General features: G+C 32.2%; 1 protein-coding gene across 2 annotated transcripts; it reads left to right on the forward strand.

Moving 5' to 3' along the window:
* The first annotated feature begins 11945 nt into the window (after positions 1 to 11945).
* On the forward strand, positions 11946 to 15629 carry LOC149162198 (GDSL esterase/lipase At2g04570-like). 2 transcript variants are annotated; one of them, XM_089435642.1, is made up of 5 exons: positions 11946 to 12257; positions 12361 to 12491; positions 12568 to 12825; positions 14909 to 15167; positions 15250 to 15629. In XM_089435642.1, exons 1-5 carry the CDS (start codon positions 11996 to 11998, stop codon positions 15441 to 15443), a joined length of 1104 nt encoding a protein of 367 aa, XP_089291768.1. In that variant the 5' UTR covers positions 11946 to 11995; the 3' UTR covers positions 15444 to 15629. The 2 variants fall into 2 exon arrangements, with proteins under 2 accessions (XP_089291768.1, XP_089291769.1); XM_089435643.1 differs by having other exon boundaries at positions 11949 to 12257; positions 12592 to 12825.
* Positions 15630 to 16101: the final 472 nt, after the last annotated feature.

The raw sequence follows: 16101 nt of genomic DNA on the forward strand, positions 1-16101 counted from the left end.
GTCGAGTTGACTGGGATATTGACCAAGCTGATAGGAGGTCAATTCTAACTTGTTTGACCAACTTTGACTTTGTTGGTTAGGGTTTTGATGTTGCTGTCATAAAATTATTGAAGTGTATATTTGTACTATTTCTCACTCTCTACTGAACCATTGAAGATTATAGAAGAATTGATAAAAGGGTTTCCCCACATTGGGGTTTGTCCTTGGCTAGTCGCCACATATGGTGTCTCTTGTCTTGGCTTGTTTTCTGTCGATCTATTTATGTCCTATTAGCATTTTATTTTATGTTAATGTGATTTCAAAATAGTGACATTGGGCTAATAAGAAGAAATTAAAGTAAATTGCACTAAGCATAGAACATACCATAACTTAACACTATTATAGAAAATGCCCACTTGGAAGCAGACTCAGAGATGTAGTCCAGGATGGACGAACTTTGTCAACAATGTTTGTTGTGTTTGCCTCTTTATTTGTTGTTGTTCTGTTAGGCCCCTATACTACTAGTGTAACCCCTTATTGTTATTAGTAGAACCCACTTATTATATTGATGTACCCATGTAGTGCCCATATTGTTACTATTGTGCCCCATAGAAGCCCACTATTGTTATTATTGTTCCCTTACATTATTATTATTATGTCGCTCTGATTATGTTATGACCCCTTAGACTCCTATATATAGAAAGGAGGTCTTTTCATTTGTATCATCCAAGAATTGTTCATTTATGTAATGTAAAGGAGGTTTCCCCCTCGAAGAGGCTGAATTCTAAGGCGTTGATCTATCTTTTCTATCTTTTCTTGAGCTGGTTTCATAACATTTGGTATCAAAGCTTTGGATTCTAGGGTTTCGCTACTCCAAACAGGTCATCGTGGCATTTGCGCTATAAATTTTTTTCTGTGACGTTTTAGAAGTCGAAAAAAAAACCCATTTGAGAAGAAATCGTGCTGCACCTTGGGTCTGAATTGCAGAGCTTTTTTCACGATATTTGCGAAGATGTGATCTCAGGAAGTTGGTCTTTTTGCAGACTCCTGAATTACATTCAAAACAGGTGACCTGGGGAAAATCGTCATAACGTTCTCTCTGGGGATCATATTGAAATTTCGTAAGAAGGTACAGAAAGAGGACGAACTGTAGTTTTTTGTGTATCGTTTTCAGATCCAAAGGTCAAAACAGTGACACGTGGCACTTCATACAAGTTCGCCCTTCTGGAAAGGTCTATAATCAAGTCATCTTGGGAGATTGTGCATAACTATTTCTTAGAGAATCCAATTTGGATCAGACTAGTGGCATTGGAAAGAGGACACAGGCGGCTACTATAGGTTGCAATTTCAAAACTTAAAGATCTGAAAGTACAGAGTTATAGTCATTTCAAGGTCGAGCTCCTAAAATCAAGAAAAATCAAAATGAGGAAGTTTGATGGCAAGGATCTGGTAAATTGGATACTTCAGATGGAGCAATATTTTGATCTACATGGTGTACAACTGTTACAAAAGGTATGTATTGCATCTTCATATTTAGAACCAGATCAATTTTTATGGTACAAAGGGCTTTGTTCTCGTAAAAAACTTGTTACGTGGTCAATTTTCACGGAGGAAATAATAGCACATTATGAGGATACAAAGAGCAACACCTTCTTTAGAGAAACACCACAACAATTGGAAAGAGTAAAAGGGCTTTGTGACATAGTGGAAAGAAAAATTATGGAAACCAGGAAGCGTACCCCTCACAACTATAAAGATGGAAGTGTTGTTTCTCCTAGCCTTCCACAACCTACAAGGGTTACACCACAACAATTGGAAGAAAAAAGAGAAAAAGGGCTTTGTTACAATTGTGATAGCAAATGCACTAGAGGTCATAAGTGTGCTAAGAAGAAATTATTTTACATAGAATATGAAGAGGAGGAAGAAAAGGATCAAGAAACATCAAAAGAAGAAGATATACGCCAGGACCCCACCCCAGAGAAAGAAGAAATGAATCAGACCATATCTTGTAAAGCATTGGCAAGAATTACCACTCCTCAAACTCTCAAGATAGAAGGACATATCAAGAAGAAAAATGTGCAAGAAGTGAAAGATCACATCGAGAAAGAAGAAATGAATCCAACCATATCTTGTAATTCATAGTTCGAAATTACCACTCCTCAAACTATCAAGATAGAAGGACATATCAAGAAGAAAAATGTTCAAGAAATGAAAGATCACATCGAGCATCAAGAAATGAATCTGACCATATCTTGTAAAGGATTGGAAGAAATTACCACTCCTCAAACTCTAGAGATAGAAGGACATATCAAGAAGAAAAAGGTTCAAGTAGTGAAAGATCACATCGAGCATCAACAACAAGTTCTCCAAATTTTAAAGGATAACGCCACTTCGGTGCAAAATCAAACGAAACAACAGGTAGATAAACATTGTAGTGAAAAATGTTTTGATGTAGGTGAGAGGGTATTTTTACTGCTACATCTCAAGCAAGCTATTTATGACAAGGAAATGTTGGCAATACTACATGCACTTAAAAAATGGCGACCTTACCGAATGGGAAGACTCTTCAAGGATGAGGATGTGGAAGCATTGTTTTGTGCTATTTATATTATCCAACCAGATTGGATAAACGAAGCAAGGGATGAATGGAAGAAGGACGAAGAAGTATGGCCACTTATTCAAAAGTTGCAAAATATCCCAATTCAAACAATATTGCCAGAAATTGAAGAGGAAGGAAAAATCATATTGGAACATGGAGCAATCATAGAAACAGGAACCCGACAGCTACGAAATCAATCATTTTCAGAGTATCTCATCAAGTGGAAGAACTTACTCGCTGAAGATTCCACATGGGAGGACAAGAATTTTATACAGAAGCATCAATAACTACTCAAGCGTTGAGGACAACGGTTTTTGAAGGGGAGGGGCATGTTAGGCCCCTATACTACTAGTGTAACCCCTTATTGTTATTAGTATAACCCACTTATTATATTGATGTACCCATGTAGTGCCCATATTGTTACTACTGTGCCCCATAGAAGCCCACTATTGTTATTATTGTGCCCTTACATTATTATTGTTATGTCGGCTCTGATTATGTTATGACCCCTTAGACTCCTATATATAGAAAGGAGGTCTTTTCATTTGTATCATCCAAGAATTGTTCATTTATGTAATGTAAAGGAGGTTGCCCCCTCGAAGAGGCTGAATTCTAAGGCGTTGATCTATATTTTCTATCTTTTCTTGAGCTGGTTTCATAACATGTTCATTCTTATTTTCAGTTCTCAAATTTTATGTTTAATGCATATTAACAACTTAATTTCCCTCATTTATTCACATAAATGCAACCTTAGTTAACATTGGTGAAATTGACCAAATAATCAATCCTATAGATTCCATATCAGGGTCAACCTTGTATTTCAAGATAGAAAGTATATTGTGAAAGGTGGCTTAATAAAGGGCGTGACAGGAAAAGGAAATTATATGTTAGGTAGAGTATCTTATTTTAAAGATATCTTCTAGGATATTTTTTTGTAGCGTCTACCAATCTTCTTGAATGATCAAGGAGTGTTTATTCAAGATGAAGAGTATCAAGTCAAGTTTCAAGAAAAGAGGAATGACAAATCATAATTCAATCATAATTCTTCTAATCTTATAGGTCAAAACATTTTCAACCTTTTAGAAAAAGATTTTAATCTTCTTAATCAAACAAGAAGATTCATCAATGATTTACCACTGGTCGTGTATGATTTTCACACAAAATTGGATACTATGTATAGAGAGATGATATGAGCATCATACCCATCAAAAACCATCAGGCAAAGGATAAATTCATTCATCGAGAAATGGATTTCATTGGAGGAATCTTCTACTTCAATTGATCACGACTCATAGACAATCCTAGCATTTCTGCAATGGAGTGCAGATTTATCTTATTTTGTTGTTAATATTGGGTATTTTTCCCAAAGTTTGTAGAACTTAATATTTTATAAATTTTGTATAAATTCTCTCATCGAGATGAGGAAAAGGTTGGGCTTTTGAGAAAAGGACTATTATGTGCACATAACAATTTTTTTTTAAATTAATTAAAGTTGTCAAGATCTGAAGTACTTGAGCAATTGAAACCAAATATTCATGTGTTAGTATTTTCCAGTCTATGTTCTTTAGAGATTGTTTTGTTTCAGTATTTCAGTTGATGTGTTATCTTAATTGTTTTAATAAAGCAAAGGATTCAGAATTCATCTTTGATGCTTTATTTTCATCACAATTTTTGTTGATACAAAATGAATAGAAGAATCATTCAAGTAATCCTGATTTTTTCTACCAACAATTCATACCAGATCTTGAACACTTTAATGATATTGCAATAGGAAATTTCTATTGACACAAATAATACTGAAACATTTCCAAGTTTAGTCCATAAGGATCATCATTTTTTAAACATGGATTAAAAACAATTCTGAAAAATTTAAATGTTTTGGTTATTAACATCATTTTATGCAACAATGTCATCGTGTGTATCATTGTCAATGTTCATATGATCTTTCAAGTAGTTAATATTATCATCATCCTCATCTTGACCTGCATCATCTTCATCATCATTGAAATATGATTGTAGACCATCCATATCGTTACCAAATGTATTTGGATCATCATTTTCTATAACATCCATATTGTTGTCTTCCATAACATTGTCTAACTTTGTATTGTTGTCTTCTTGTGTCTAAACATAACCATCTTCAACATCATCATGGATGTCAATTTCTTCGATGTTCTCTAATCCCTCTCTCATATTTTGTGGTCATCATTGTTTTGCTGAGTATCCACTAATACATCATCAAATACATGCCTTAATATTGGTTCATAATGTATGGAAAATATCCATTTCCGGTCCAAAATATCTTCATAGAAAAATACCTGCACATGAACAAGTGCATACCTATATTGGACATATGTTATAACAATTTTATTAATTAATAAACACATGTATATGTTCATAATAAGCAATTTATTAATAGATTATTGATCACTACTACTTCTTCTTTGAGTTAAAGAAATACATCCTCACAAGGAATTGGTCGAACATAAGGCTCCTTATTGTCGAGTAGTAACTTTGAGGAATATATAGAAAACAGTCCGCTATGGATATCATGTCTTCATGTCCTCTCAAATGCTTCATACCAGCTACACTATACAACATTTAAAAGAGCGGCAATCCAACTCAATAATTTTTGTATTTTCCCAACATATTGTACATTTCCATTAATAATATTCTTATATTTTGAGTTTGATCAACTTGATTATTTGAATTCAACCATGATGCCACAATCGAAGGATCATCTCTTTACATATCCATGTTCTACATGATAATGTCGACCATATGCCCACATTGTTGGATATTTCCTTGCCTATGAAACACCATTTATTTCAATTAAAATAAATATAATGATGAATATTTAAATAGTTAATAGTGTCAAAACTGTACGGAATCAACATTTTGTAAAATTCCAACTGTAACTTTCTTTCACATGCTCTAGACATGCTGATTTCATCTTTTGTTATGTTTAAATCTCTAACTGCATCTTCTATTTAATTTTGAATTTTCTCAGTAACCCATTCTAGTGTGCACTCTTGCCCCATTCCCCTTGTAGATCAATAGGAAATGGGGTATTCCTTGGGTTCAATCTCTTAAATTGTCTCCTTGCTTCTAACACTTCTTTATTTTTATCATACAAATCAATCCATTTGTTCATAAAGTCCATGTGGTACAAAATAAACTTATCGAGTATATCACTTTCGTCTACACTTACTACATGTCAACATGTTTATTTCAAACTCCAAAGACCATGTTGTTAATTTGACAAATAATTTGCAAAGTAAATTAATTATTACAATAAAAACAACCACAACGACAATGAGTTTACTTACTAATTTCTACTTCAACACCATTAGATTCAACACCATTAGATTGTGGCTTTTCTCCATCAATAATATCTAGTGTTCGTTCTTCATCCCCGAAGCGTGACCCATATTCGAAATCCTTACCCATGGATTTACATTGGAAGATATATGTTTCATTCAATACATACCCTTAAACCATGCAACCATATAAATGTGCTTTTTGCGAGGCATATATTTTAAGAGTTTTCATATACCTATCAAAAAATTGTCCACCTCATCGATAAAAACCCACCAATTTTAATTGAATAAGTGTGTAAGTAAATAGACATGTATGTCCATGAAACTTGTAAAGATCCCCTCCTCAAATACATATATAATTTCTGCAATTTCCTTCTTTTATTTGGCACTTCACATTTATGAATCTCTTTCAATATCACCCACCTAATATAGGAATAGTATATTAGCATGGACCTTTAGTCAAAAGTTAAAATGCAATACAATATCTCTATTTCTTTATTTCTCTCACAAATGAACTTTCCATACCACGTGCCTTGTTTATTAGGGTTGGCGGTGATAGAAGGTGCATTATTTAGTATGGGAATTTTGAATTTATAAATAGCCATCAAAGTACTCTTACATATATAGCTGTTAAAGTACACATAACCTAGATGCTTAGTGAATATTTTGAAATTATTTATGGGCAGGTCGTTGTGAGAGTTGGGTCTCTGCCGGAGATTTCAAATTCTGTATACGGATAAATATTTTTTTATTATTTGTTTATTAAATACATTATGGTATTTGTAGAGTTTTGGTTAAAAATATTATAATTTTATATATTTATTAAAATTGAATAATTTGAAATTTCAAAATACAAATATAGTTAAGCATCCAACGATTTTAACGATTTGGTTTTTATTTTAATTTGGTAATGAATAGTAGGATATTAATTGAGTTTTTATTTTAATTTGGTAATGAATAGTAGGATATTAATTGAATTTTAATATGTTAGGATAGTGGTGTTGACAAAATAATTTGATTATAAATTTAGAGTTTATTGAATTTAAAAATTTAATAATGAAAATATACATTATTAAAAAGAAAAAATATTAAAAAAGAAAGTTAGAAAATGAGAGATACATATATTTTCTAAAAATAGGTTTATTTTAGTTTTTATTCTATAGAATTATTGATTTATAATTCATGGGATATGAGGTTTAGAGAGCCTTGGCTCTTAGCTAGACCTTCCAAAAAATCGACTCGGAAACAAATGAATCAAACACAATCACATAAGATAAGATAAAAGACTAACATTCACTTGTATTATTATGAAGCTTGATAGCCTTTTAAGGAGATTTACAAATACGTATTTAGAAGTGGTATCTTTTGTTGTCGGTTGTCAAACAAGAAAAAGCTAAATACAATGTTTTAGATATTTCCTTTCTTGATATAAGTTTTTCAAATGAACCCGAGGCAAATGTTGTTATTTTGATTGTTGATGAAGTAGGAGGTTCCTACATCGCTTGGGGTGGGACAACACATCTTCAAATGAACCCAAGCTGGATGTTTCTATGTTGAATGTGAAACAGGTGCCTATTAAAGCGGGGTAGGAGGGCACATCTCCAAAGGGAACTCGCTTCAAATGTTGCTCCTCATATAAGAACTCATGGATTCTCGGTGGGGTACATAACCATGCCACACCAAAGATATACCAATTGATCTATACATGTGTTGCAAACTTGTAACAGAAGTGGCCATGGGTGTTGTAGATGTTCTGATGAGGCAGAGGAACTGAGACTAAAAAAATGAGTAAATGGGCCTTAGCTATGCGTGTTTCTTCCGTGGTGGCAATCTGTTGAACAATTGAGAGGAAGTAACCACCAAGAACTCCAAAATGTCATTAAGAGTTTGACATATGTGGGAAACATGAGATTGCATGCAAAAGAAATAATTCTTAAGAAACATAAACTAAAACGTTACGACTTACCTATATCAACTGGGAAATAGGGAGGATGCTAGTAGCAAAAATTTAGAGTATAAAAAAAAAAAAAGATCAAGCCCTAAGCAACTACTTGCTCTCATACCACTTGATTTGTAATTCAACGGAGATGAGGTTTCAAGAGCCTCGGCTCTTAGTCGGACCTTCCAAAAACTCGACTCAGAAACAAATGAATCAAACACAATCACACAAGATAAGCTAAAAGAATACCATTCACTTGTATTATCACGAGGCTTGATAGCCTTTTAAAGAGATTTAAAAATACATATTTATAACTTGTCTCCTTTGTTGTTGGAATAGGAAAAAGCTAAATGCGTCCTTTAAAAAACCATCTACTTATCTATTAAATATTTAAACTTTGAAAAACAATATACTTGGTTATTAAATTTTAAATGTATGTTTGCTAAATGTGATATAATAAAAAATTAATAAAAAGTTCTTAGATTTTTTATTCTTAACTATTATTATAAGAGAATCATCTAAATTAAAATGAATTTATGCGAGTGATAATTTTTTGCTTGATTTTAGACTTTTGTGATCCATGCTGATTTTGATAAATTCTTTCAAATTAATCACATCATAAATTTTTTATGAACATTTAAAGCCATAGTTTATCATTAAATAAACTAAATATAATTTAAAAATAAAAATAACTATATAATTTTTTTATTTAATTATAAATAAATCGTCAATAAAATAATTATAAATCGATCATAAAATTATTAAAATTTTAAAATATAAACATATAAAAAACTTGATTAAAGGAACTCGTAATCTCACTATTAAAAAGAACAATAAATAATAATGTGAACAGAACTTTTAAACTTTACTTACAGAGAAAATAAATGAAAAAATTGATTAGAAAAATCCTCACGTTTCCAATCAACTCACGTCACTATAGATAGGATAATAAATAATAGTGTGAGTAAAACTTTTTTATTTTAAAGCCTTCAATGATATATTAGATATATGAGTTTTATTAATAATAAATAGTGAAGAAAATATAAAAAATAGTTTATGATGGGTCAAATATTATTTATTATTATTATTATTTTTAAGTTGTAATTTTATTTATAATATCAAAATTACAGATGTTAAAGAGTATATGTATAATAATTAGGTTTTGATTATGAGGTTTTATAAAAAATTGATTTATTTTTTTTATCATTTTTTTTTTCACTTTTTACTAACTATTAGTGTTGGGAGTGGATGTTACAATAAGCATTTGATTCTCTTTTGTATTTGCTAGAAATTTTTTGTCACGGCCACTTACTTCTTTTCTAGGTGTGTGTTGCTCATTATGTTGCAACGGGTTCGGAATTAATGTGGAGCTTTGCTCGATCTTCTTTTCTAGGTGTGTGTTGCTCATTCTCCTGCCGTGGGTTGGTGGGCCTTGGAATTAATTCGGAGCTTTGCTCGATCTCGTCCTGCGTTGAGATGTTTTGAATGATCTGCTTCTTTTTGTGTGCCGTGTTTTTTGGTATGTCTGCGTGTTTTTTAGTATTTCTGTTTCATGTGATGCTTTTTCTACGCGATCAATGCATTCCCAACCTTTTGGATTTTGGGATTGTTTCTTATTTCTTTTGGGACTTTTTTTAAATGCGGGCATGCACTTTGAAGTGGCATGTTTGAATACATCCATAACAACAAAATGCCATATTTTCATAATCTAGTGGTTGAGTCCATTGTATATTGTTGTGAACTAGCCTAATGCCATTAGGTAAACCTTGACTAAGATTTAATTCAACTCAGATTCTAGCAAAAGTAAATGTCTCTTGAAACTCTATCCACATCAATATTAAGAAATTTGCCTAGGGAGTTCTCAATTCCTTCTAACACTTTGTGGTGGTAGAAATGTAGTGGTAGATTGTGTATCCTTACCCATAGAATCATTTTGGATACCACCATAGTAGTGGCATAAAAACTTGGGAACCAAGAAATCATGTAAAGTCTTGCATTGCCCCAGAATCATGGTCCCTCATTAAAGGCATAATATTTATCTTTTACTATTTCAAATATGAAATAAAAAACCCTTTGGAACATAAATGAATATCACAATTTGATGTCCATGTAGTGAATATCCATTGATGTAGAGGTCTCATTTAGGCCAAAACCCATTAAACCTACATATAACTTATTTGAGCTCATTTACCTCAGGCAAAGGGACTTCCAAAGCTAGTATATGGGATTTTTGCTCCACGATATAGGGCCAACTTAATTCTGGATATGGTGCTGGTTTGGTTTGGAAGTCCTCCTTCCCTTTAAGTGCATCTTTAAAAGAGCATGTGCCCTTTGACCTGGTAGCCCAACATCCACCTTGCAATTAGAAAGTAAGGATAATGGTCGAATCTGTGGCAATGCCATAGTCCTCGAGTGTGAAGTTCTCCTGCAATATTTTCCCTACATAAATCAAGCTTTGCATACTTACTGATATACCCAATTGTTTTGGTAACTCACCCTTTAAGTCTTGAATCTATCTCCCATTCCCATTCCCATTCCAGATCAGGTTACAGATAGTCCTCCCTTGCGAAGTTCTGATAAAAATTTGGATCAGATCTAGATCTATAGTGAGAGCATTCCTATTTGGCGGGTTTCTATTGATCATTAATTTGGATGCCTCTCTCCGAGTGTGAAGGAATAAAAGTCTGTACCAACAAGAAGCGAAGCAGACTCCCCAAATCTAGGTCTGCTTCTCTGTTTTGACATCGATACTCCCTGATGGGATCACAATTATGCCGATCCAGTCTCTTGAGCAACGGATCTATGAGAGGAAGCGTGGCTGCTGGGCGATCTCCTGCTAGATCTCGGGCTTTGTCTTCAGATCTGACGGCTTGAGCACGATGGTGGTCGATGAGATTCAAACCATTGTGAGTAGGACGATCTTCGGCGAAGTCTTCCACCTTGGGATGCTTGGCATTGATATTATTATTGGCACTATTAACGAGTCTCGCTATGATCTCCTTAGCTCTCTGCTTAGCGATATCGACTTCATTGAATGACAACGGGACAACATTGTAAGAAACACTTTGACTCTGATTATCCCCCACAACTATTGTTGTCGCAATTGCTGAAGTCATGATTATTGGAGGGTAGAAACCCATCGACCACCTGGGGACGTGAACGTGCTCTGTCTCATCAAACTTCCGCTTGTTCTTGGCCTGGGAGGGAGGCGGTGAGTAGTCCATATCGCAAGAGCAGTAGCGGCCATCATCAGACATCTTTACTCCAGTGTCATAGATCTTCGCTGCCATCTCCTTCATACTTTAGTTTTATTTAATTAAATTTATGATTAAATAATTTATTAAATTTTGAAAATTATATAATATATATATATATATAATTTGAGTAGGTTTAATAGTTAAGAATATGTATGTTTTTTTAAAAAGGTGTAAGTACAAAACTAGAGGGATAGAGTATGTATCTATTAGTAAATTTAGTACTCAAATAAATAAATAAAGATAAATTCCTTATCCCACAAATAAAAACTCTTATACATCAATTTGATATCTTACTTAACAATAATTTTAAAATTACATAATAATAATAATAATAATATATATATATATATTATTTTTTAGATTAATTAATAGAAAATTGATTTAAAAGACTTTTCAAAAAAAAAAGCTAGAGTTTTGAAGATTTTAATAACTTAAATATCCTAAATGCATTCTCATACACCTTCCTCACCTTGAGAACTGAAACTTTAATCACTGGGCAATTTTATTTGGGAAAGAAAAAACCAAACTGCGTTGTATTATAAAAGCGGTTTACATCAAGTAAATATATTGCTGTATTAAGACATATCTAACATATAATCAATGTGTGAGTAATTAACATTATAAACCAATTGCCAGCATATTAGTCCTTCCTTGGTACTGCAACACCAAAAACAAAAACTCCGAAAATAAAACGAATTTTTATCTATGCATTCATGCCTTCGTAAACCAGCTTAACGCGATCTGCGTGGTCATTCATTCGTTCGCAGCGGAGTAGGTAGTACGTTCGTTTCACAATTATGGAACCATCAAATCAATCTGCCTTTTACAAACTATGAAGCTCGCAGACCAAGATCTTTATTAGTTCTCATCGAGTCTCTCTACTTGCAAGCAAAAATTATCGATGGCAGAGACTGCTAGATGTGTTTTCATGTTATATCTTCTGTGTATTTTGGCTGGGATTACCAAGGCCAATGTAGGAGAAAACAACAGTGCAGGCAAAGTGCCTGCTCTGTTTGTTTTTGGGGATTCGATTGTAGATTCTGGCAACAACAACTACATTCCTACATTAGCCAGAGCCAACTTTCCTCCATATGGTCGAGATTTTATCCATCACAAGCCCACAGGCCGCTATTCTAATGGCAAACTCTCAACAGATTTTATAGGTATATCCAATAAAAGTAAAAACAGTTGTTTCAGATTATTTTGTTATTTGAAATAGCATAACCTAACTACTATCTAATTTTAAATCATTAATCTGGTTTGCAGCTGCAGAACTGGGGCTTAAGGAGACGCTGCCGCCATATTTAGATCCCCATCTCAAAACCCATGATCTCATAACGGGTGTCAGCTTTGCTTCCGCAGGAACTGGATACGATAACCTCACCGCTGAGGCTGCTGTAAGTTGTTTTTGGATATTCCTGTTTTCTTAACATTTCAATCTTAAGTAACTTGAAGTATATCACTGAAGCTCAGAAGCATTGTTTTATATGGCTGCAGTCTGTGATACCAATGTGGAAACAGGTGGAATACTTTAGAGATTACAGTGGGATATTGAAAGAGCGGGTGGGAGAGGAAAAGGCATCCCGTATAATCGGAGAAGCCATTTATCTGTTCTGTGCAGGTACCAACGATTTAGTAAATAATTACTTCCTTCTTCCCATTAGAAGAAATCAGTTCAGCATCACCCAATATCAGGACTTTTTGCTGCAACTCTCCCAAAGCTCTTTTCAGGTAAAACATCATTCACATAGCAAAACGTTGATAAGGCAATATATCGTTGAAATATTGATCTTGTTTTTCAGCTGGGGAAAAGAAGAATGTATTATTCACAAAGTGTTGTTTGTTTACAGTTTTTATTCTGCTGATTTGCTATCTATGGCAATATTCTGTTTGGAGAGGCTAGATACTCTACAATCTAAATCGAAGAGAGACTACGTGTGTGGGTTTATTGAAGAAATTTTATGCCATTGTAGTAAAACAAATATTTAACTTCGATTAAAGACATCCAGGGTTTAGGTTACAAATAAATCTATGTGCATGTAGTAAAAGGATTATGTATATATTTAATTCAATGATATTTACTTATGTAAAGCTCCAAAGATGCATATTGATTTTAAGGCTAGATAGAAGTATAGGGTTCTGAGAATATAAAGTTTAATATTATTGTCCCCCGTTGCAAACCCAAATGAGAAAGGTTTAATATACAGAATGCATCTTTAGTGTCCCAGCAAGTCTGCCTTAACTCTCTACTGGTTGGTAAATGTAGTTTTCCTTCAAAAAATGTTGATATTTCTTTTAAATATGTTAATGTTTGTCCGTGATTAATTTTCGCTGACATTAAAAATAATTTATTTTTTATAATTATTTTAATATCTGAAGAAGAAGAAAAGGTTTCAAAATGATTTATTTTATTTTATAAATTTATTTTTATATTGAAAATTGTTTTAAAATAATTATATTTTTGTTAATCAGAAAGTTCCAGAAAGTTCCAAAAATTTATTTTAAGTAAATATTCTGAAATTTAAATTTAATTTGAATATATAAGGAACCATTAAAAAAATGTTTTTTATATTCAATTTATTTTTTCAATATCCACTTTTTATTTCAAAAATTTCTTACTTTAATGAAGATTATTTTGAAATCATAATTTGCTTAAGTGACATATTTTTTTCTACTAAATATTGTTATAACTAAAAATGTTTTATAATTAAATGCTTTATTTTTTAGTCATTATTTAATAAAAATTGCCATTACATTAATTAAGTTAAATTTTTATAACCAAGATTTATGATTAGATTATATTGATTACGATCAATTTTTATAACCAAGATTTATGATTATCTTTAATCTTATAACCAAGATTTATGATTATCTTTAATCTTAAGATTTGAATTGTTACCACACATCCTATGTTCAACCACCATTTCAATTAATTTATATTACTAAATTAATTTAGTATAAAATATATTAATATATATTAAAAATAATAAATTTAAAATAAATCGATGTAAATTTATCTTATATATTTATATTCTTACGATAAAAATTAATATATTAATATAAATTTAAATTAATTGAAAATATATTTATTGGCCATAGATAAAATTAATCTCTCTTGACCAATGATGAGATCTGGAAATCTAAAATGATAAACATACAGGTAGAGAAAGTTCTCTTTCACAACTTTAATACTGAGTAAAGTTGTCAGTTATATATCTTAGCCTGGTTCTGTCTTAGTTAAAATGTTTTATCCATCACAATCTTTTCTCTACACCATTTTAATTTATATTTTTACTAATCAAACTTAAACTTATTTTTTTAATAGATAAATTTAATTAAAAAATATTTATATTTTATTATATGATTTTAAAAATATTTTGTATTTTTATTCATGAGATATAGATTAGTTTAATTGATTTAGACTAGGTTTAGTCCCCGTTAAATCACAAGTTTAAATCACAAGTTCAAAACTTAGGATAATTTTGATAATAACAATACTATTGTGGATAGATAAGTCTTCTTTCGACCAATAGCCAGGCTAGCCCCTGCCTAGGCTCTGTCTGTATACCAAAAAGATCATATTATTTAGTTATTTTAAACCAGGTTTTAAAATATTTTTAATTTTAAAATACATCTAAAAACATAATATTTTGAATATAAAAACTAAATAAAATGTAATTTGCATTTAAAATATGCATATATTATCTGACATAAAACATTTTTTTGGGGTTTTGCTTACCTGGCACAAAGCTTTCATCTCGATGAACCAAATGCTTCCATCTTACCTCCAAACTGTAATTGCACAATCTTTCAGGATGTGTACAACTTGGGTGCCCGCAAATTTGGTATCTATGGTATGGCAGCTGCGGGATGCCTGCCTGAGCAGAAAATGCTTTCTGGGAACCCCACACTGGACGGCTGTATCGATGAATTGAACCAGGTGGCACTGGGCTACAATATGAAACTGAAAGCAGCCGTTGCTCGTCTCAGAGCTAGGTTTCCAGATATTAAAGTGGTCTATATCGACATTTACAAACCCTTCATGGATATACTCAGAAATCCTGCCAAATATGGTAAGAGTTTAATGAAAAATTCATTCTTAGATTAGTTGTGTTTTTGTCATTAGTTTCAGTTGTTGTATTGGGTTTGTTGTAGGGTTTGAGGAATCCAAGAGGGGCTGCTGTGGAACAGGATACATAGAGGTGGGAGTCACATGCAATTCCAACACTTCATTTATTTGTCCAGATGCGTCCAAGTACGTCTTCTGGGATGCCGTCCACTCTACAGAGAAAACGTATCGCCTCACTGCGAAAATCGTGCTGGACAGAGATATTTCGCAACTGCTGTAAAGAAAATTTAATGTGTTTGGTGATTTGGATCTGAAGATATCAACTTTAAAGTACGTTAGAATTGGCGCAGAGGAATTTAATATTGCTCAGACTTGACCCAGCTTTCGTGCAGATCCATTTATTCAAAGTTTGTGCTGGGTGTTTATATGATCGTGAAATTGAACCGATATTATATGAATGGTTTAAGATCTTTGCTTAGATTTCCTGCAGATATATTTATTTGATTTAGTTTTCCATGGTTGCCTGTCTAGATCTCATCGTGATATATTTGCAGTTAATTAATGCTTTAGATTTCCTGTAGATAAATGTGTTTAATTTCGCAAGCTCTCAATTGTTGTGCCTGTGAAAATCCCTTTGTGATCAATTTTATTTAATTGTATTTTAATATAATAGAACACATTGCAGCATGCTAGTAAACAATTTTGTGAAGGTTTTTTTAGAAGTTCATTGTTATTTTAATAATGAATAACATTTTTATATTATAAAAATATAAACCATGTTTTCTTGGTTGGCATGTTTTTATTAGAGGATTTTAAAATTATTATTTTTAAATTTTGATTATACAGTTGTAAATCTTGATTACATAATTTGATTATGTTTAATGGTTAAAAGTATGTGTTTTTTTTTTTCAAAAATATTATTTGTAAATACAAAGGAG

The sequence above is a fragment of the Pinus tabuliformis genome, chromosome 5_2 (genome assembly GCF_031772625.1).
Source record: "Pinus tabuliformis cultivar Carrire ecotype Pingquan chromosome 5_2, CPIR1, whole genome shotgun sequence".
In the NCBI taxonomy this organism is placed as follows: domain Eukaryota; kingdom Viridiplantae; phylum Streptophyta; class Pinopsida; order Pinales; family Pinaceae; genus Pinus; species Pinus tabuliformis.

What these genes read in the sequence shown, in the direction of transcription:
- LOC149162198 (XM_089435642.1), top strand. Translation starts at nt 11,996, where the DNA reads ATGGCAGAGACTGCTAGATGTGTTTTCATGTTATATCTTCTGTGTATT. An exon ending in ACTCTCAACAGATTTTATAG is followed by an intron (nt 12,258 to 12,360) that starts GTATATCCAATA and finishes TCTGGTTTGCAG; the next exon opens with CTGCAGAACTGGGGCTTAAG. An exon ending in TCTCCCAAAGCTCTTTTCAG is followed by an intron (nt 12,826 to 14,908) that starts GTAAAACATCAT and finishes ACAATCTTTCAG; the next exon opens with GATGTGTACAACTTGGGTGC.